This window comes from Oncorhynchus clarkii, chromosome 20, assembly GCF_045791955.1.
Source record: "Oncorhynchus clarkii lewisi isolate Uvic-CL-2024 chromosome 20, UVic_Ocla_1.0, whole genome shotgun sequence".
In the NCBI taxonomy this organism is placed as follows: domain Eukaryota; kingdom Metazoa; phylum Chordata; class Actinopteri; order Salmoniformes; family Salmonidae; genus Oncorhynchus; species Oncorhynchus clarkii.
The window spans coordinates 37,329,629-37,353,367 of record NC_092166.1 but is presented as its reverse complement, the minus strand read 5'-3'; the positions used below and the strand labels follow the sequence as shown (position 1 = coordinate 37,353,367).

The window sequence follows — 23,739 nt, the reverse complement described above, 5'->3', positions numbered from 1 at the left end:
AGCTAGCCTACAGTTGAACTGGTAAAACGTTAGATGTTAGCTAGCCTACAGTTGAACTGGTAAAAGGTTAGTCGTTAGCTAGTCTACAGTTGAACTGGTAAAACGTTAGTCGTTAGCTAGCCTACAGTTGAACTGGTAAAACGTTAGTCGTTAGCTAGCCTACAGTTGAGAAATTGAACTGGTAAAACGTTAGTCGTTAGCTAGCCTAGAGTTGAACTGGTAAAACGTTAGTTGTTAGCTAGCCTACAGTTGAGAAATTTAACTGGTAAAATGTTAGTCGTTAGCTAGCCTACAGTTGAAATTGAACTGGTAAAACGTTAGTCGTTAGCTAGCCTACAGTTGAGAAATTTAACTTGTAAAACATTAGTCGTTAGCTAGCCTACAGTTGGAAATTGAACTGGTAAAACGTTAGTCGTTAGCTAGCCTTTTCTACACATGACCTACTGATATTTGTTTTGCAATGGCCTACTGAATGAAAGCAATTGAGTATGAAATGATATGTGCCTGATGTTACGTAATCTGTCTCATTTATAGCCTGGCATAGATAGCAAAACTACATTAAACGTTAACTAGATATCATCGGTCTCATTTATAGCCTGGCACCGATAACATTGTATTTCATGTAGTTTTACTATCTGTGCCAGGCTATAAATGAGACAGATTATATCTAGTTAGCAAAACTACATTAAATACAATGTTAACTAGATATAATCTGTCATTTATAACCTGTTACAGATAGCAAAACTACATTAAATACAATGATAACTAAATATCATAACTCATGTTGAATTTAAAAGACACTGTTAACGTTTCCATTAACTAGCTCCCAACGTCTGCTACACTGTAATTTACAGGCTGCCTCACATAAAAACGTATTGGTTAATAAAATCTTCAGAAGACTGACGTGCCCAAAGTAAACTGCCTGTTACTCAGGCCCAGAAGCTAGGATATGCATATCATTGGTAGTATTGGATAGAGAACACTCTGACGTTTCTAAAACTGTTAAATGATGATGATAATGTGTATATCAGAACTGATATGGCAGGCACAAACCCGAGGAGGTCACCACCCATTGTTTTTGAGGTCACCACCATTTGAAATGCTTGTCTATGGGAAATTCAAAGGAAATCCTCCCAGATTGCAGTTCCTATGGCTTCCGCTAGATGTCAACAGTCTTTAGAAAGGGTTTAAGGCTTGTTTTTTGAAAAATGAATTAGTAGTTGTAGTTTTTCAAGGTGGCTATCATTTTGACTGTAGTCTTGTGGCGCACGTGGATGAGGGGGCGCACCTTGTTATTTATCTCCGGTATTGAACATACATATTAGGGTACCTGAGGATTGATTAGAAATGTTGTTTGTCTTGTTTGGAGGAAGTTTATTGGTAACTTTTGGGATTCCTTTGTATGCATGTTGAACTAGTGGAACAGGTGGATTACTGAATCAAACGTGCCAACTAAGCTGACTTCTTTGGGATATAAAGAAGGACTTTATCAAACAAAACAACCATTTGTTGTGTAGCTGGGACCCTTGGGATTGCAAACAGAGTAAGATCTTCAAAGTAAGTGATTTATTGGATCACTATTTCTGACTTTTGTGACACCTCTGCTGGTTTGGAAAATGTTTTTAATGCTTTTGTATGCGGGGCGCTTTCCTCAGATAATTGCATGGTATGCTTTTGCCGTAAAGCCTTTTTGAAATCTGACAAAGCGGCTGGATTAACAAAAAGTTACGCTTTAAACTGATGTATGACCCTTGTATTTTCATGAATGTTTAATATTACGATTTCTGTCATTTGAAATTCGCGATCTGCAATTTCACCGGATGTTGTCGAGATGGGACGCTAGCGTCCCACCTAGCCAAAGAGGACGCGTTTAATCAGTTGTGTTGTGACAAGGTAAGGGCGGTATACATAAGATAGCCCTATTTGGTAAAGTCCAAATTAAGGCAAGAACAGCTCAAATAAGCAAAGAGAAACGGCAGTCCATCACTACTTTAAGACATGAAGGTCAGTCAATCATGTCAGAGCCTTTTTCTGTTGTTGTCGAGGTGGGGCACTAGCGTTCCACCTAGCGTTAAGTTAACAAAGTTTTGATTATGACCAAAGTCTATAGTAGTGAATACGCTCTCTCTGTTCTAACTTACCACAAATTCACATCGTAGCCTATCTGCATGAATCCGTCCTGTCAGAGCCTTTTCCTGTCAGTTTACTGTTAGCTAGCAGTCTCAAGCCACAGCAGTAGCTAACGTTAACCAAAATGTTAGCTACAAGTTGACCTAACTGTCACTAGCACATGCAGCAGCCTCTGCAGCAGCCCCCCCCCCCCCCCCTTCCCCCAGGTCATAGTGAAGTTTAAGATGCGATGGAACGGTTGACGGAAGAAGAAAAAAAATCCACCGTTTCCTCCTCCACACATCTAACGATTAGCTAGAAGGGTTTTGAAGGGGTTCCTGGAAGTCAATTGTAGCATTAGAGGGGCCGTGTGTGTGTGTCTGTGTTTGTCTGTGTGTGTTAATGTACAGTGGTGTAAAGTAACTAAGTAAAAATACTTTGAAATACTACATAAGTCATTTTTTGATCTATCTGTACTTACCGATTTATATTCTTGACATATTTTACTTTTACTCCACTACATTCCAAAAAAGATATACACTGAACAAACATGCAACAATTTCAAAGATTTCACTGAGTTACAGTTCATATAAGGAAATTAGTCAATTGAAATAAATTCACTAGGCCCTAATCTATAGATTTCACATGACTGGGAATACAGATATGCATCTGTTGGTCATCGATACCTTAAAAACAAGGTAGGGTTGTGGATCAGAACCAGTCAGTGTCTGGTGTGACGACCATTTGCATCATGCAGCCCGACACATCTCCTTCGCATAGAGCTGATCAGGCTGTTGATTGTGGAATGTTGTCCCACTCCTCTTCAATGGCTGTGCGAAGTTGCTGGATATTGGTGATAATTGGAACACGCTGTCGTACACAGCCATCCAGAGAATCCCAAATATGCTCAATGGGTGACATGTCTGGTGAGTATGCAGGCCATGGAAGAACTGGGACATTTTCAGCTTCCAGGAATTGCGTAAAGATCTTTGCGACATGGGGCCTTGCATGATCATGCTGAAACATGAGGTGATTACGGCAGACAAATGGCACGACAATGGACCTCAGGATCTCGTCACGGTATTTCTGTGCATTCACATTACCACCGATAAAATGGAATTGTGTTCATTGTCCATAGCTTATGCCTGTCCATACCATAACCCCACCGCCACCATTGGGCACTCTGTTCGCTCCCCCACACGACGCCATACACACTGTCTGCCATCTGCCTGGTACAGTTGTAACTGGGATTCCTCCGTGAAGAGCACACTTCTCCAGCGTGCCATTGGCCATCGAAGGTGAGCATTTGCCCACTGAAGTCGGTTACGACACCAAACTGCAGTCAACTGCACTCGGCAAGTAATGGTGGCGGAGGGGATGGCTGATGTTTTACGGGCTCCTAACCAACTGTGCTATTTTACATGTTTTTGTTTAACTCATTTTGTACATAATGCGGCTGCTACCGTCTCTTATGACCGAAAAGAGCTTCTGGGCATCAGAACAGCGATTACTCACCTCGAACAGGACAGATATTTTTTCTTTAATGAGTCTGACGCGAAGGATATACTGCTTTGTCAAGACAAGGCCCAAATCCCTGTCATCAGCACGAGGAAAAGGGTGAGGAGGGGCCGGGGTGCCTTGTGAGAATTTTCCAATGAGTAGGTAAACCACCACTTCTTTCAGTACTATTGGCCAACTTGCAATCATTGGAAAACCAACTGGACGATCTACAATTTAAGACTATCCTACCAACAGGACATTAAAAACTGTAATATCTTATGTTTCACCGAGACGTGTCTGAAAGATGACACGGATAATATAGAGCTGGCTGGCTTCTCCATGCATCGGCAGGACAGAGCAAAACGAGGGTAAAACGAGGGGCAGGAGTGTGTGTCTATTTGTCAATAACTGCTGGTACACAATGTCTAATATTAACCTCTAGCGTCGAGCAATCCCGTATCCGGGAGCGTAATCATAGCGTCAAGCTCATTACCATAACGCAACGTTTCCTATTCATGAAAATCGCAAATGAAATGAAATAAATATATTGAAACACAAGCTTAGCCTTTTGTTAACAACACTGTCATCTCAGATTTTCAAAATAGGCTTTAACCAAAGCTACACAAGCATTTGTGTAAGAGTATTGATAGCCTAGCATAGCATTAAGCCTAGCATTCAGCAGGCAACATTTTCACAAAAACAAGAAAAGCATTCAAATAAAATCATTTACCTTTGAAGAACTTCGGATGTTTTCAATGACGAGACTCTCAGTTAGATAGCAAATGTTCATTTTTTCCAAAAATATTATTTGTGTAAGAGAAATAGCTCCGTATTGTTCATCACGTTTGGCTAAGAAAAAAAAAACGAAAATGCAGTCACTTACAACGCCAAACTTTTTTTAAAATTACCTCCATAATATCGACAGAAACATGGCAAACGTTGTTTAGAATCAATCCTCAAGGTGTTTTTCACAATTCTATTCGATGAAAAATCATTCCTGGCAGTCGGTTTCTCATCAGAGCCAAACGGAAAAATACTGCAGCTGGAGATTACGCAATAATTGCGACGGAGGACACCAAGTGACCACCTGGTAAATGTAGTCTCTTATGGTCAATCTTCCAATGATATGCCTACAAATACTTCACAATGCTGCAGACACCTTGGGGAAAACGTGGAAAAGGTAAGCTGACTCCTAGCTCCTCCACAGCCATATAAGGAGTCATTGCCATGAGGCGGTTTCAAAAAATGTGGCACTTCCTGATTGGATTTTTTTCTGTAACATCAGTTCTGTGGCACTCACAGACAATATCTTTGCAGTTTTGGAAACGTCAGAGTGTTTTCTTTCCAAAGCTGTCAATTATATGCATAGTCGAGCATCTTTTCGTGACAAAATATCTTGTTTAAAACGGGAACGTTTTTCATCCAAAAATTAAAAGAGCGCCCCCTATATCGAAGAAGTTAAAGAAGTCTCGAGGTATTGCTCCCCTGAGGTAGAATACCTCATGATAATCTGTAGACCACACTATCTACCGAGAGAGTTAAGTGGTAGGCCTGATCACCAACAATGATGAGACAGCCTATAGGGAGGTCAGAGAACTGTCAAAACTATTTGTTATTGTTTTAACTGCTGATTGCTGCTTTAAGTTACAGTATCTTTACTTTGACTAAGGTATGACAATTGGTACTTCTTCCACTGCTGTGTGTGTGCGTGCTTGTGTTAGTGCGTATGGGTGTGTGTGTGTAATACTGATGCCAAAGGAAGATTAGAGAGAGCTGATAGAAATTGATATTCTGGTATGTTAAGGGTCCACATGACTGGGATTGAGGATTCTTTGCTTGTGGAACTATTTAGAACTATTATTTCCCTTAAATTAAATGGTGTGTGTGTGTGTGTGTGTGTGTGTGTGTGTGTGTGTGTGTGTGTTAGAGGCCTCTTCCTTCCGTAAGAGCCTGTCAGATAAGTGGCAGTCTGTGACAAGACCTCAGTCTCTCCACTTAAAGCAAACCAACAGAGACATCTTTCTCTGGCACACTAAACAGTGTGTGTGTGTTTGTGTTTGGGGGGGGGGGTCCATTTAATCAAAGCGGCAAAGCACCAACCTCCAGTACTATTGTAGTGAAGCAAAAAGGACGAGTTTTAGAGTTGGACTCCTTTCTCCGTCTCCCCCCAAACAAAGACAGAAACAACCCAGCACAAAGGAGACAATCACCAGCCAAGGAAGGCAAAGATAAATTAAACACACACTTGTGCACGCACACACACACACACACACACAAATATGCACTGGTAGATACTGTATATTCCAATGGTCCAAAATAACTTTACGGAGAGGCGCAGTGAGTGGGAAATGTAAGTTGATGATTTAAGCTTTTATCATACCAATTACTAGCATCATGATATATTTAGAACAAGATGGAGGGTAGGGGAAGGTCATCCTCAAAGCCTCATACACACACACCTGCACGGACCCATCCACATCGTTCACTCACTCATTCACTCACTCACTCACTCACTCACTCACTCACTCACTCACAATGTTCTTTCACTGAGTCACAACTGAGTAATCCTCACCCGGGAGCCATCCCAGCACAATGTTCTTTCACTGAGTCACAACTGAGTAATGCTCACCCGGGAGCCATCCCAGCACAATGTTCTTTCACTGAGTAACAACAATCCTCACCCGGGAGCCATCCCAGCACAATGTTCTTTCACTGAGTCACAACTGAGTAATCCTCACCTGGGAGCCATCCCAGCACAATGTTCTTTCACTGAGTCACAACTGAGTAATCCTCACCCGGGAGCCATCCCAGCACAATGTTCTTTCACTGAGTCACAACTGAGTAATCCTCACCTGGGAGCCATCCCAGCACAATGTTCTTTCACTGAGTCACAACTGAGTAATCCTCACCTGGGAGCCATCCCAGCACAATGTTCTTTCACTGAGTCACAACTGTCCTCTCTTGCACCATCACACAGACCTGTTACATACTGAACACGCGCACAAACAGCACACACGCACATACGCAAGCATACATACACACCAAAGCCAACAAGAGAATGGTGATTCTATATCAGTGGTAATGTGTGACACTCAAACAGTAGCTACAGTGTCATGTACTATGACAGTAACTTACGTGAGAGGGAGTGCCCTCCTTTGGGCAGGTATTCAAACAAGAGAGGGTTATCGTCTCCCAGCATCTCAGCCCGTAGCGACAGCAGGCTGTTTTTGCTCATCAACGCTGCCCTCAGATTGGCTACCAATGGGGTAGTCCTGCCCCCGGTCCCACCTCCGGCCTCATCTGATTCGCCGCTGGCACCCAGGAAGTTGGCCTCGCTTGCTGCCAGAGACTCTTCCTGTTTGAGGAAAAAGTCGAGACGTTCTCCGCGACTGTCTGAGCTGTTGGGCTCCGTCACATCTGCACCTGGAGACAGACAGAGGAATCATTAATTAGTTGAATGAGTTTGATTGATATTAGTCATGAGGAAATGCACCAAATTACTCTTCACACATGACAATATAAACAATGTACGATACCAAACCATTGACACGATTTCAAAAAGAAATCACAAAAGCAGTTACCCATAGACCTTACAGTTACTAATGATCATTATTCCTTTCTTTCTAAACTTCACATGTGGAAATGACAAATGGGACAGATGGGCTGCCTGGCTGTTAACAACATACATTTGGTCTTGACTGTTTTTCATCATCCATGAAAAACTTCTCCTTTTAACTCTACCAATTACAACAAGGACCGGACGCTGTTGACATAGCACACAACACAAATAAATCAGCGAGAGAGAGAGAGAGAGAGAGAGAGAGAGAGAGAGAGAGAGAGAGAGAGAGACATTTGTAATGTCTTTATTGTTTCGAAACTTCTGTATGTGTAATGTTTACTGTTCATTTTAATTGTTTATTTCACTTTTGTATATTATCTACCTCACTTGCTTTGGCAATGTTAACACATGTTTCCCATGCCAATAAAGCCCCTTGAATTGAATTGAATTGAGAGAGAGAGAGAGAGATACAGAGAGAGAGAGAGAGAGAGAGAGAGACAAAAAGAGAGAGAGAGAGGGAGAAAGAGAGACCAAAGGAGAGAGATGGAGCACACAAGATAGAGAGAGAGAGATACAGAGAGAGAGAGAGAGAGAAAGAAAGAAAGAAAGAGAGAGAGAGACAGAGAGAGAGAGGGAGAGAGAGAGACCAAAGGAGAGAGATGGAGCACACAAGAGAGAGGGAGAGAGAGAGATACAGAGAGAGAGAGAGAGAGAGAGAGCGAGAGAGACAGAGAGACAGAGAGAGAGACCAAAGGAGAGAGATGGAGCACATGAGAGAGATACTGAGAGAGACAGAGACAGGGAGATGGAGGGCAAGAGAAACAAGAGAAAGAGAGAGAGATACAGAGACAGAGAGATGGAGGGCAAGAGAAACAAGAGAAAGAGAGAGAGAGACAGAGAGAGATAGAGAGAGAGAGAGACGGAGCACATGAAAGAGAGATACTGCGAGATACAGAGACAGGGAGATGGAGGGCAAGAGAAACAAGAGAAAGAGAGAGAGATACAGAGACTAAAGGCTTGTTTGGACTGCAGTGGCAGCCCAGTGACAGAGTAACGTAGAGAGTGTGTTGTGAACAGCTGTCAGCAGTAGACACACGCCTCTCCTCTGTAGATCTATATGTCTGTCACACACAGCTACTGACAGCACTGCTGGCACACACACACACACACACACACACACACACACACACACACACACACACACACACACACACACACACACACACACACACAACTGAAAAAGATAACAATTGAGAGAGAGAGAGAAGACAAGAGTAAGGGAGTAGGCAAAGAGAGAGAAAGAAAGAGAGGAAGTCAGTGCGAGAGAACGAAATGATTTCTCAAGCAGGAATTTTGACTGTCTGGGAGTGGTCTGAGAGACAGGCCTAATTGGAGGATCTTAATGGGAGGAACATTGAAAACTAGCTGTTAATGGCTGACAGGAGGGCAAACTCTCTTTGTTTTTGGTCTATTAAAAAACAAAAAACACCCAGCCAAACAAGCTTACATTTCAGGTGGTCTTTTCTAAGGTGGTCTTACACTAAAAGTGAATCATCATCATTTTCACAGTATTATTCAAACCTCATAGTGTGTAAATATATATTAAAAACAAAAAACTAATTTTAAGTGAGAAGATTGGTCTGAAGCTCTACCAAGGTTTTCTAGCATACAGCTTTGACCTACTACAGTAGCTACTGTAGGTTGCTTAGGATTCAAACCTTCTGTACTTTGCTCCGTTCATCTTTCCCTCGATCCTAACTAGTCTCCCAGTCCCTGACGCAGAAAAACATTCCCACAGCATGATGCTGCCACCACCATGCTTCACCGTAGGGATGGTACCAGGTTTCCTCCAGATGTGACACTTGGCATTCAGGCCAAAGATTTCAATCTTGGGTTCATCAGAACAGAGAATCTTGTTTCTCATGGTCTGAGAGTCTTTAGGTGCATTTTGGCAAATTCCAAGTGGGCTGTCAAGTGGCTTTTACTGAGGAGTGGCTTCCATCTGGCAAAAAAGGCCTGATTGGTGGAGTGCTGCAAAGATGGTTGTCCTTCTGGAACGTTCTCCCATCTCCACAGAGGAACTCTGGACCTCTGTCAGTGACCATCAGGTTCTTGGTCACCTCCCTGACCAAGGCTCTTCTCCTCCGATTGCTCAGTTTGTCTGGGCGGTCAGCTCTAGGAAGAGTCTTGGTGGTTCCAAACTTCTTCCATTTAAGAATGATGGAGGCCACTGTGTTCTTGGGAACCTTCAATGCTACAGAAATGTTTTGGTCCCCTTCCCCAGATCTGTGCCTCAAAACAATCCGGTCTCTGAGCTCTTCGGACAATCCCTTCAATCTCACGGCTTGGTTTCTGCTCTGACATGCACTGTCAACTGTGGGACCTTATATAGACAGGTGTGTGCCTTTCCAAATCATGTCCAATCAATTGAATTTACAACAGGTGGACTCCAATCAAGTTGTAGAAACTTCTCAAGGATGATCAATGGAAACAGGATGCACCTGAGCTCAGTTTCAAGTCACATAGGAAAGGGTCTGAATACTTATGTAAATAAGGTATTGTGTTTTATATATTTAATACATTTGAAAAAATGTCTAAAACCTGTATTCACTTTGTCGTTATGGAGTATTGTGTGTAGATTGATGAGGATTTTTCATTTATTTGATCAATTTTAGAATAAGGCTGTAACGTAACAAAATGTGGAAAAAGGGAAGTGTCCTTAAAAACTGCTGAAAACAAATTACCCAGAAAATGTTTGTTGTGTTTCGATGTGGAGTATATTCAAAACTTTATAGTCTGTTGTTTTATTGGTTTCTACTTTCCTAAAACAATCATTTAGGAGCCTCACGGTTTAGGTGTCAGAAACTTGAGCTCTAAATGCATCAGGGCATTGAATATACTGTAGGCATAGCCTAGGTGTCCACTGTATGACATTTATATTCAAAAGTAAGTATTAGGGGGCCAAGCTGTGGCCTTAGAGAGACGAGAGAAAAATAGAGGTATGCCGGCACCATATTCCCGATATTGATATAGATTTCTCAATACTTGTCAGATAGGCGACTTGTGCTATAAAGATACAGGCGTACAGAAGTCATTCATTTTCTATCCAAATGTTGTTTATAAAGATAACGATTATATTGTTAGATTAAAGGTAGGCCTAAAACATTTTTCCTCACCTCAAGTTCAACTGTTAGGGCACTGGCTTCATAGGCTTGAGGTAGCTAAGCCTAATGATAGCTATACCACACCAAACCTTCACAAAAGTTGCTTACAGTGCGTTCAGAAATAATTCACACCCCCCTTGACATTTTTCTTTTTTGTGTGTTATAGCCTGAATTCAAATGTATTAAATTTAGATTTTTTTACCCCATAATGTCAAAGTGGAATTATGTTTTTGGACATTTTTACAAATGAGTTTAAAATGAAAAGTAAATAAGTATTAAACAATTTTGTTATGGCAAGCCTAATGTGACATGGACTCCCTTTGTGTGCAACACGTGTTTAACATGATTTTTGAATATCTACCCCATCTCTGTACCCCACACATGTGGAGTCGAGCAGTGAGTTTCAGAACGCAGATTCTATGACAAAACCAGGAAGGTTTTCCAAAGCCTCACAAAGAAGGGCCTCTATTGGTAGATGGGTAAAAAAAAGCAGACATTGAATATCCCTTTGAGTATGGTGAAGTTATTACTTACACTTTGGATGGTGTATCAATACACCCAGTCACTACAAGGATACAGGCATCCTTCCTAACTCAGTTGCCGGAGAGGAAGGAAACCGCTCAGGGATTTCACCATTGGCCAATTGTGACTTTAAAACAGTTACAGAATGATAGGGGTAAACTGAGAATGGATCAACAACATTGTAGTTACTCCACAATACTAACCTTATTGAGAGAATGAAAACACATCCTGATTGCAACAAGGCACTAAACTAATACTGCAAACATTGGGAGAGTAAAAACACATCCTGACTGCAACAAGGCACTAAACTAATACCGCAAACATTGTGGCAAAGCAATACCTTTTATGTCCTGAATATAAAGTGTTGTGTTATATTTGGGCAAATCCAATACATTACTGAGTCTCCATATTTTCAAGCATTGTCATGGCTGCATCATGTTACTCACAGCTGCCAAAGGTGATGCTAACATCTATTGACTCAGGGGTGTGAATACTTATGTAAATGAGATATCTGTATGTCATGTTACTCACAGCTGCCAAAGGTGAATCTAACATCTATTGACTCAGGGGTGTGAATACTTATGTAAATTAGATATCTGTATTTCATTTGCAATACATTTGAAAGAATTTCTAAAAACATGTTTTCACTTTGTAATTACTGGGAGTGAGTAGATGGGTGAGAAAAAAACAACATATTTAATCCATTTTGAATTCAGGCTGTACCACAACCAAATGTGGAATAAGTCTAGGGGTATGAATACTTTGTGAAGGAACTGTAACTTAATTAGGGTAATATCAAAAGTAAGTCAAGTAATTGTTTGTAGGAAAAATAGGAACAGATTATTATATCAAGGCATTAAATTTAGTTTAGCATATTTCCCTCTTTGGTTTTTCCTTTTCCTACCAGTAATGCTATTATATTGTGGCAAACACAACATTACAGCTTGAACTTAATTTTGCAAACAAAAATGGCTCAACAGAAAGACATTTTCAAAACAATTTTTAACAGGCTTAGGCCTATATTGCAGCTATTACCAACAAAGCCTAGCTAACTAATGATTGCTAGCTTAACTAGCTTCTCCTGGTTTGATACAGTCCATGAGAGGTACTACATAATCATATTTGATGATAAATAACCTAGCTATGGCATCTATTAGTCTACTATAGCGCGATTGGTTGGTTTGTCTTTCTCCATCCACCCTCCTGCTCCCCTTGTGATTCTCTCACAATATGGCCCCTCCCCCACCTGTTAGAGCGGCACCTCCCTCCCTCCTCTCACCTTTATCAGCTCCGGTTAATAAAGTAGCCTAAAAAATGACTTTTCTGCTGCTTCCCTCACTTGGATCGGACCAGGTCTGGATCCTACCAGGTCTATACAGAACGATTCTAGTTGCTCTCGGACAAGGGTTTTTTTTGTATTGAGTTGCAATTGGCTGACACAAATACCAAGCTCATGCAGTTCTCATCCCACAAGTACATTAACAGAGGACAGGTCCAATTGGGTTCAGTCTGTAAATTCATTTTAATTGCACATACCCAAGACCTCTGGCAATGATATCAGACCCGACACAGATGCAGGACAAAAGTCCGAATTTAGGTCCCGAACCCGTTCGGGTCCGGATCTCGGCATTTCGGGTATGTTGTACCTTTGAAGACCCCCCTTTGTCTCCAGAAAAACCTGAATTCTACAAGGCCTTAGACCGCTGCACCACTCGGGAGCCCGTGTACTGAGTCAGACCCCCCTTTGTCTCCAGAAAAACCTGAATTCTACAAGGCGTTCGATACGTTCCACAGGGATGTTGATCCATGCTGACACGATGGCATCACCCAGTTGCTGCAGATTGGATGGCGGTACATTCATGCTGCAAACAGCCCGTTCCATCTCATCCCAATGATGCTCTATTGTGTTTGGTCAGCAACAATGTTCAGATACACTGTGGTGCTCAGTGGTGTTAAGGGACGTGTGCCAGGAAAGCATTCCCCACACCAGGACACCACCGCCACCAGCCTGTACCGTTGACACCAGGCAGGATGGGGCCATGGAGTCATGCTGCTTACGGCAAATCCTGACTCTTCCATCAGTATGACACAACAGGAACCGGGATTCGTTGGACCAGGCAATGTATTTCCACTCCTCAATTGTCCAGTGTTGGGGACCGCGTGCCCACCGGAGCCGCTTCTTCTTGATTTTAGCTGATAGGAGTGGAACCCGGTGTGGTCGTCTGCTGCAACAGCCCATCCGTGACAAGGATTGACGAGTTATGCATTCTGACATGTCGTCCTGCACACCACTCTTGTTCTGCGCTGTTTTTTGTCTGTTTGTGGCCCACCTGTTAGCTTGCCCGATTTTGCCATTCTCCTTCAACCTCTCTCATCAAAGAGTTGATTTAACCCACAGGACTGCCACTGACTGGATGTTTTTTGTTTGTTGCACTATTCTCGGAAAACCCAAGACACAATCGTGCCTGAAAAGTCCAGGAGGGTGGCCATTTTTGAGATCATACCACACTCAAAGTCACTTTGGTCACTCGTTTTGCTAGTTCTAACATTCAATCAAACAGTAACTGAATGCCTTAATGCCTGTCTGCCTGCTTTAAATAGCACGCCATGGCCACGTGACTCACTGTCTGTAGGAGTGATCCATTTTCGTGGCCACTGACTGTATATTTTAATCATATTGAAATCAATTTCATGTTCAACCAAATTAGTTCTATTTTGTAGGCTACTGTCTGTAATTTTTGCCTCATGATGTGTAGACCTAACAACATGGGCGCAATCATGATTTAATGCATTGCCTAAGCATCTCTTTAGGAGCTGATCCGTCATCAGTATCTAATGTTAAAGTAAGATTTGAATGGAGAACCCTGATCTGAGAACAGCCCTGCTTTTCTTTCCATCCTATCAGTATCGACACATGCTCTAACAATGCACTTATTGAAAGTTCTCCCTACGTGGTGTTTTGGGAAACGCATGTGAGTTCTTCGGCTGTTACAGACACGATGTAACGTTAAAATTCCAACGATACTGCCTTTAAACAGGGCAGGGGGGTGAACATCAACAGCTGCTTTACATTACGCACAAAACCGTTCCTGGAAGTGACTCTCAAAGTACTGAATAAGTTGACTGAGTGAGCATTTGGAAAGAAATCTGAACAAAAATACGAGGGAGTTATCCCCAGTTTTTTCACTTGTTGATTGCTACTTCCCACTAAGGGGACCTATGCTGATGTCTTTTGGACAACTTTTTTATGTCCTGTCCAGACGTCTTTTTTTGGTGTGGTCCGGATCGGCCTTGATTTCAACATCCACGGACGGCAGTCCCTAAAAACACGCATTTTCGCTAACCCTAACCCTTTTCCTAACCTTAAACTAATTCTCCTGAACTGCTATGTAAATTCTCCTAACCTGCTGCGTAAGTTCTTTTAACCTCCTATGAAAAAGTTCTAGCTGTATGGAAGTGGCAAGTTTTTAGGGAATCTCGTCCACAGATGTTAATTTCTGGTCCGGTCCGGACCAAATCTGAACCAATAATAGACGTCTATGTTTGGTTTGGATTTGGTCCAATCCAGACTGTCATTGATTTGGCCTGAACATAGACGTCTTTGTTTGGTTTAAATTTGGTTCGGTCGTGTTTGGACAGTACAGTACACTACAGTAGAGTAGTGGTTCTCAAACCTCTCCATGGGGACCCCAGGCCGTTCCATGTCATTTATCTATTCCCGTGCTAGCACACCTGATTAAACTTGTCAACTAATCTTCAAGCTCTTGAATCTCACCTAGCAATCTTAAGATTAATGCAATAACTGTTCTGAATAAGAGTGTCTGCTAAATGAAAACAATGAATAGCTAGTTCAGAGCTACAGCAAAATTGCTAAATGTCTGGGGGTTCCCAAGGAGATCTTTGAGAACCAATGTACAAAACATTGCAGTACAGTAAAAACAAGTAGAGAAAGTATTTTCAATATTAATTTCGAACCGAAAATAAACCGGGTTTTAAAGTTCAGAAAAAACATATTTTCAACATCAGGAAAATAAATATATTTTACGTCAGTGTGACGACCCTCCCACTCTGTCTGCAGTATTCTGTCTTTGTTCTTGTTTCCTTATTAGGATGCCGGTGGGCGGAGTTGGGAGGGTCGTCAGCTTCATGGGAAACACCTGGGCCAAGTGTCTCCCAGGATAAATAGACCTCTTCCACATTCATGGAAGAGACTCTCTCCATGCAGACACCTTTGTAGATTGTGTTGTGGTTCTTGGTGGCCTTTTGTTTGTTTGCTTTGGCACCTTTCAACACCCTGCATTATCACATTCATGCACGCAAAACTCACTTACACTACTGATTACTGATTACACACATCATTGTATATTTTCCTTAGTTGCTTTAGTTAATAAATATATATTTTGTTACGGTGTTTTGTGTGGTGTCTGTGGACTGAGCAGTTGTCTCGGGGGCACATCCTTGGTTTGGTGGAATTTGCCAGCATGCTGGGGAGTTCTATTTCCTTGCCAGCGGGCTACAGTGCGTAAATACCCACCGCAAATCTGCATGAAGACTAGGGTTGAGTTATTGTAGGTTTTGGGGAAGCTCCGTATCTCATCTCTCTTCTGTGGTGCTCAGGGTGATTGTCATTTCTCTGGTTGTGGTCTGATGTGCTCAGCAGAGGGGTTGAGCAAGATTATTTACTTATGACTATGGTGTCTCATGTAGACAAGTTCATTCGCTTTCATCAGAGGAACTGTTAGAATTAGGTACTAAAGAACAGCTGTTGAAGATCGCTGAACACTACAAGGTTAAATGATTGAAATTAGTGAAATTCTGTTTAGTTGGAAGTGACTATGAATCGTTGGAAGTGACTATGAATCGTTGGAAGTGACTATGAATCGTTGGGAGTTGTAAAAAATTAAGAAGGACCCTGATGTTCTTTTCGTTGGAGTTTGTAGCTGTTGTGGTCTTTTGTGCCATGTTCCTGAATGTTTACGTGACTGACCATTGGTTGGGGTTGTCATGTTCTATCTTTCCTGTCTGTTCCCTCCTGGTCTTGTGTTCTTCTTTCCTCTTAAATATTGCTTCCTATGCGCAAAGGTTGCTGAGGTCTGGGGAGGAGGAGGTTGGCTGGCGCAGGTGGAGGTGTGAACACATAACCCCTCACCAATTTGGGACGCAGAGGCTGTGTCAATTTGGGACGCAGAGGCTGTGTCAATTTGGGACGCAGAGGCTGGTATGTTGTTCCGGGGTCCTTGTTGGTCCCCGGTTTTATGGGGGGGAATGTGACGACCCTCCCACTCTGTCTGCTGTATTCTGTCTTTGTTCTTGTTTCCTTATTAGGATGCCGGTGGGCGGAGTTGGGAGGGTCGTCAGCTTCATGGGAAACACCTGGGCCAAGTGTCTCCCAGGATAAATAGACCTCTTCCACATTCATGGAAGAGACTCTCTCCATGCAGACACCTTTGTAGATTGTGTTGTGGTTCTTGGTGGCCTTTTGTTTGTTTGCTTTGGCACCTTTCAACACCCTGCATTATCACATTCATGCACGCAAAACTCACTTACACTACTGATTACTGATTACACACATCATTGTATATTTTCCTTAGTTGCTTTAGTTAATAAATATATATTTTGTTACGGTGTTTTGTGTGGTGTCTGTGGACTGAGCAGTTGTCTCGGGGGCACATCCGTGGTTTGGTGGAATTTGCCAGCATGCTGGGGAGTTCTATTTCCTTGCCAGCGGGCTACAGTGCGTAAATACCCACCGCAAATCTGCATGAAGACTAGGGTTGAGTTATTGTAGGTTTTGGGGAAGCTCCGTATCTCATCTCTCTTCTGTGGTGCTCAGGGTGATTGTCATTTCTCTGGTTGTGGTCTGATGTGCTCAGCAGAGGGGTTGAGCAAGATTATTTACTTATGACTATGGTGTCTCATGTAGACAAGTTCATTCGCTTTCATCAGAGGAACTGTTAGAATTAGGTACTAAAGAACAGCTGTTGAAGATCGCTGAACACTACAAGGTTAAATGATTGAAATTAGTGAAATTCTGTTTCGTTGGAAGTGACTATGAATCGTTGGAAGTGACTATGAAGCGTTGGAAGTGACTATGAATCGTTGGGAGTTGTAAAAAATTAAGAAGGACCCTGATGTTCTTTTCGTTGGAGTTTGTAGCTGTTGTGGTCTTTTGTGCCATGTTCCTGAATGTTTACGTGACTGACCATTGGTTGGGGTTGTCATGTTCTATCTTTCCTGTCTGTTCCCTCCTGGTCTTGTGTTCTTCTTTCCTCTTAAATATTGCTTCCTATAGGCAAAGGTTGCTGAGGTCTGGGGAAGAGGAGGTTGGCTGGCGCAGGTGGAGGTGTGAACACATAACCCCTCACCAATTTGGGACGCAGAGGCTGTGTCAATTTGGGACGCAGAGGCTGTGTCAATTTGGGACGCAGAGGCTGTGTCAATGGGACGCAGAGGCTGTGTCAATTTGGGACGCAGAGGCTGTGTGGGACGCAGAGGCCTTGTTGGTCCCCGGTTTTATGGGGGGGAATGTGACGACCCTCCCACTCTGTCTGCTGTATTCTGTCTTTGTTCTTGTTTCCTTATTAGGATGCCGGTGGGCGGAGTTGGGAGGGTCGTCAGCTTCATGGGAAACACCTGGGCCAAGTGTCTCCCAGGATAAATAGACCTCTTCCACATTCATGGAAGAGACTCTCTCCATGCAGACACCTTTGTAGATTGTGTTGTGGTTCTTGGTGGCCTTTTGTTTGTTTGCTTTGGCACCTTTCAACACCCTGCATTATCACATTCATGCACGCAAAACTCACTTACACTACTGATTACTGATTACACACATCATTGTATATTTTCCTTAGTTGCTTTAGTTAATAAATATATATTTTGTTACTCTTTATCTCCACGTTGTCTCCCTTTGTTACGGGCTTTGAGCCGGTTCGTGACAGTCAGAAAATAAATATTTTAAACGTCCATATTTTCACCTTTCATTCAGAACCTAAAATTAACATAAATACTTGTTTTACACCATAATTTGCAAATAAATTAATTAAAAATCCTACAGTGTGATTTTCTGGATTTTTTTCTCCTCAATTTGTTTGTCATAGTTGAAGTGTACTTCTGATGAAAATTTCAGGCCTCTCTCATCTTTTTAAGTGGTAGAACTTGCACAATTGGTGGCTGACTAAATACTTTTTTGCCCCACTATATATACACCTGTTCTGAAAGGCCCCAGAGTCTGCAACACCACTAAGCAAGCGGTACCACCAAGCAAGCGGCACCATGAAGACCAAGGAGCTCTCCAAACAGGTCAGGGTCAAAGTTGTGGAGAACTACAGATCAGTTTTGGGTTATAAAATTATATCAGAAACTTTGAACATCCCACGGAGTACCATTAAATCCATTATTAAAAAATGGAAAGAGTACGGCAACATAACAAACCTGTCAAGAGAGAACCGCCCACCAAAACTCACTGACCAGGCAAGGAGGGCATTAATCAGACAGGCAACAAAGAGACCAAAGATAACCCTGAAGGATCTGCAAAGCGCCACAGCAGAGATTGGAGTGTCTGTCCATAGGACAACTTTAAGCCGTACACTCCACAGAGTTGGGCTTTACGGAAGAGTGGCCAGAAAAAAGCCATGGTTTAAAGAAAAAATAAGCAAACACATTTGGTGTTCGCCAAAAGGCATGTGGTAGACTACCCAACCATATGAGAGGAGGTACTCTGGTCAGAAGACTAAAATTGAGCTTTTTGGCCATCAAGGAAAACGCTATGTCTGGCGCAAACCCAACATATTTTTCACCGGCAGGAACTGAGAAACTGGTCAGAATTGAATGATGGAATGATGGATGGAGCTAAATACAGGAAAATTCTTGAGGGAAACCTGTTTCAGTCTTCCAGAGATTTGAGTCTGTGACGGAGGTTCACCTTCCAGCAGGACAATGACCCTAAGCATACTGCTAAAGCAACAATCGAGTGGTTTAACTTCTTGATTCTACTTGAGACGCATATGTCTCAAGTAGGCACCTGGAAATGCAAATGCGCTACGCTAAATGCTAAATGTACTCGTTAAAACTCAAACCTTGATCAAAATTCACAAGCAGGGTATTGAATTAAAGCTACACTCGTTGTGAACCTAGCCAACAAGTCAGATTTTTAAAATGCTTTTCGGCGAAAGCATGAGAAGGTATTATCTGATAGCATGCACCACCTGAAAATGCCTGAATGCGACGTAAACAAAGACTCTGCTTATCCGACGCAGCAGAAAACGCAGAAATAAAATATAAAACATTCATTACCTTTGACGAGCTTCTTTCTTGGCACTCCTATATGCCCCATAAACATCACTATTGGGTCTTTTTTTCGTTTAAATCGGTCCATATATACTCAAAATAGCTTTCTATGGAAGCTGTGTCATTCAGAAAAAAACATCGTTTTTTAACGCTGCATCATTTTTTAAAATTAAAAAAGTCGACGATAAACTTTCACAAAACACTTCGAAATCCTTTTGTAATCCAACTTTAGGTATTAGTAAACGTTTATAATCTATCAAAATGATTACAGGGCGATGTATATTCAATAGCTCATTGTCTGCAAATCAATGGCTGCCATTGTCCACATTTACAGGAGACTGGAAGAAACGGATGCCAGATACTTGGATTTTCCAACAAAAAATTCAATTGAAAATGACGACAATGGCGACATCGTGTGGAATTTGTATGAATTGCATGCAGGTCGATATTACATTTTGTCCTCTTTTAACAACCCATGAAAGTGACTTATGGAAATTATTTTTAGCTTTCAGAGAGCAGTTTTTCTTGCGTTTTTCAATGAAACACACAATATGTTATAGTCACAGCCGTGATTTAACCAGTTTTAGAAACTTCAGAGTGTTTTCTATCCACACATACTAATCATATGCATATACTATATTCCTGGCATGAGTAGCAGGACGCTGAAAAGTTGCACGATTTTTAACAGAATGTTCGAAAAAGGAGGGGGTAGAAGTAAGAGGTTTAAGGGGAAACATTTACATTTCTTGGAATGGCCTAGTCAAAGCCCAGACCTCAATCCAATTGAGAATCTGTGGTATGACTTAAAGATTGCTGTACACCAGCGGAACCCATCCAACTTGAAGGAGCTGGAGCAGTTTTGCCTTGAAGAATGGACAAAAATCCCAGTGTCTAGATGTGCCAAGCTTATAGGGTGGGGGGTGAATATAGGGGGGTGAATAGTAAGTTTTCTGGAGGGTTTTTGTCTTATTTTTTTTGTTTGTCTCACAAAAACATATCTTCAAAGTGGAAGGCATGTTGTGTAAATGAAATGATACAAACGCCAAAAAAATATCAATTTTAATTCCAGGTTGTAAGGCAAATAATAGGAAAAATGCCAAGGTGGGTGAATACTTTCGCAAGCCACTGTAAGGGCTGGAATTTGTTTTGGATGCAGGAACAGTGGTGTGTCTGTCTTGTGTGTTGATATAGCTAAGTAGCTAGCTAGCATGTGTACACTTACTGCAATACACAGCCAATGCGCTACTTGCATGTGCAATGGCATGGTTTAGATTCAACATAGCTAACTGTTTCTTTGCAAGACAATTCATTTTATCAGCTACAGTTGTGTAAGGCTGGTCTTGATTGAGGAAATGTAAGCTAGCTAGCAGCTGTTTGTGCTGACACACATCTGGCTACAGATGTAGCTATAGAGACAGTTTGACTGTATCATGCCATAGTTGCTAGATGAGCAATGCCCATTGCATATATTATAAGTTAGACGTGTGACAGTTTCCCTAAGGTTTCCAAAGTTTGGTGTGGACTAGGAACTGTACTTAGCTAGCTCGCTATCCTTTATGGAAGAATGTAGCTAACTAGATATATTGTTAACATTGAGTTGGGGTTCATGACCTGTACATATATGTTACAGTCTCATTGGCTTGTAGCTACTGGCTAGTTGGCTAGCTAACTGGCTATGACTCGCAACCTGATTTATTTGTACTCTGATTAAGTTTACAAAGATGACTTCAGCCATATGAAAAAAATAGTTATCAAAGCTTCCTTTGATTGTAGCTTGCTTCTCATCCGACTGGTGTTAGCTAGCTAAATACAGCTGCTAGCCTGCTACTAGCTAGCTGTTGCTCAGCAACCGAGGTGCTGGTCACGGTTGTAGAACTTTGAGATTTGGCTGAAAAGATGTTAGAGTTGTCAGAAAAGCTACAAAAAGGTAACACATTATTGTTTCCTAATGGACAGAAATGAGCATGTGAGAGGGATAAATTATAAATGTAATTAAACTATTGAATTTATACATTTTGTTAATCTGCTATTTTTTATTTCCAATGGTCACTTTATGGACGCTATAGTTTTGTTTAATTGGATGTTGTTACGAATCTCTTTTGGCCCGACAGTCTAGGTGGGATGGTAGTGAGACCCGTAACATAACTCATGTAAATTATAATAGTGACAAAGTAAAAGTGAACGAAATAACCACGACAACCGAAATAATACCGTCAAACTCAGGGTTTATTATAAACACACGGTAATGGGGGGGGAGCAGGAAAAAGGGGCTGAGCTGGACCCAAGGAAAGAAACAATAAGTATTCAAAACACCCCTAAGCTAGACTAGCCTATTTCAACAACAGCTAACTAACTAACCAAAATACAGTGGGTGGTCCGCCCAGTTCTAACTAGTGTGTGTTAACAAAGTTTACCTACGGGTAGTGTATGCCCATGGGCGACTTGTCTTGGTTTCCCCTTTTTCCCACCAGCAAACACCATAAACAAAAACAATACTCACAGGAGATGACAAAGTGATTTGGAGGTGCTCAAACCAAAAGAAGAGGTTAATTATTACACAAAGAGAGAGATCTACATACATGGCATTTACAAAGAGATTGTGCTACTGAAATCTATCAAGAGCAGAGATCTACCAACATGTCATTACAAAGATTGAGCTCTCCTGAAATCTACCAAGAACAGCTATCTATCAACATGGCATTACAAAGATTGAGCTCTCCTGAAATCTACCAAGAACAGCTATCTATCAACATGGCATTACAAAGATTGAGCTCTCCTGAAATCTACCAAGAACAGCTATCTATCAACATGGCATTACAAAGATTGAGCTCCTGAACAAACAAATGATGGGGTTTTTAAACCATGGGGAAGGAACTGTGATAGGGTAGGAAACAGGAGGAGGTGTGTCTTCTGATTGATGGGTTGATTGTTGACTGATTGGGGAGTGATGATTTTCACCTGTGAGGGGAGAAGGAGAGAAAAGAAACACACACAGGATACACACAGACACAGGATACACACAGACACAGGATACCTGTATCCGTAACAGATGTCTAGAATTTGAGATTGGTGGATGCAGAAAAACTCTGAAAACTCAATTGCTAATGACCCGGTTAAAAATCCTGTATGTGGTTCTCGGTAACGATTGGACGGCTCATGACGAGAGGTGTGTTGTGTAGCTGCAATCATGTTTATTTGCAAATTTTCATCGACATTGGTGTTATATTGGCTTAGATATGGGCTTCCGAGTGGCGCTAATTTTGCACGCCCAATTTTTCCGTTTTTGATTTGTTAAAAAAGTTTGAAATATCCAATAAATGTCGTTCCACTTCATGATTGTGTCCCACTTGTTGTTGATTCTTCACAAAAAAATACAGTTTTATATCTTTATGTTTGAAGCCTGAAATGTGGCAAAAGGTCGCAAAGTTCAAGGGGGCCGAATACTTTCGCAAGGCACTGTGATCTCCTCATGAAACACAGCCGTTGTTGTCCCTTTTTGTATATCCGTTGTGTGTTTGCAGTCCTTGTTTTTTTGTTTTTTTTCACATTAAGAATGTGTCTGTGTTCCTTGCACCATCAGTGAAGTGTGTTATTTCTGTCCTGTAGTAATCCTCGGACCCCTCTTTGTCAAGTACACCGTGGCAAAGTTACTGAATACTAGGGGTACCGTGTGTGGGGAGGGATCGTCTGATCTGTAATAAATTACCTGGATTGCCTCGTCTTTAAATCAATTATTTGATTGACACATACAGTACGTACTGGACAACTGAGGATTCATGGATTTGCTATGCATGACCTGCACACTGGCACCTCACACAAAGACAGAGAGAGAAAGGAAGAGAGAAAGTGCAGTACAAACAAGTATTTCCAGTGTAAAAGGCTTGAAGAAAAGCTAGTTATGGAGAAAGGGAGGAAATTGAAGAGGAGGCACAGGCAGAGAACACACACACAGAAAGTTAATGAAGGTGGGGGAGTAGGGCTTGACGTAGGGGGCACGTGGTGGAGGTATTCATTAGAGCCCTGCCCTTCCTCCTCCACCGTGCAGTCGAGCAGGCACAGGAGTCAATCAATAAAATAGATCTGCAGTTTGTGCTGTGTGTGCGTGCGTGCGTGCGTGCGTGCGTGCGTGCGTGCGTGCGTGTGTGTGTGTGTGTGTGTGTGTGGGAACAGAGCGAGGAGGAGTGGAGGAGAGAGAGACCTCGTACCCCTATCTTCTTCCACTCATCTGCTCATTGGACAAGAGAATGACCCTTGACCTGTTTACCCAACATCCTCTCTACCGGTGGGGCTACAAATGGATCATGTCCACACTTCTAGGACCAGTCCTTAAGTAATCACACTTCAGCCAAACACAACCCTCCTAATACACTGTCTATCCTCAGATATTAACACCACCAGTATAGGAGCCAAGTAATCACACTTCAGCCAAACACAACCCTCCTAATACACTGTCTATCCTCAGATATTAACACCAACAGTATAGGAGCCAAGTAATCACACTTCAGCCAAACACAACCCTCCTAATACACTGTCTATCCTCAGATATTAACACCAACAGTATGGGAGCCAAGTAATCACACTTCAGCCAAACACAACCCT

At 42.0% G+C, this 23,739-nt stretch overlaps 1 protein-coding gene across 1 annotated transcript in view; it reads right to left on the bottom strand.

Moving 5' to 3' along the window:
• LOC139376320 (zinc finger and BTB domain-containing protein 46-like) overlaps positions 1-23,739 on the bottom strand; it is a 177,032-nt gene that overhangs the window by 19,124 nt on the left and 134,169 nt on the right. The window contains exon 4 of the mRNA XM_071118713.1: positions 6,745-7,032. Within this exon, the coding sequence (XP_070974814.1) occupies positions 6,745-7,032 (288 nt within the window). The remainder of the gene's footprint in view (positions 1-6,744; positions 7,033-23,739) is intronic.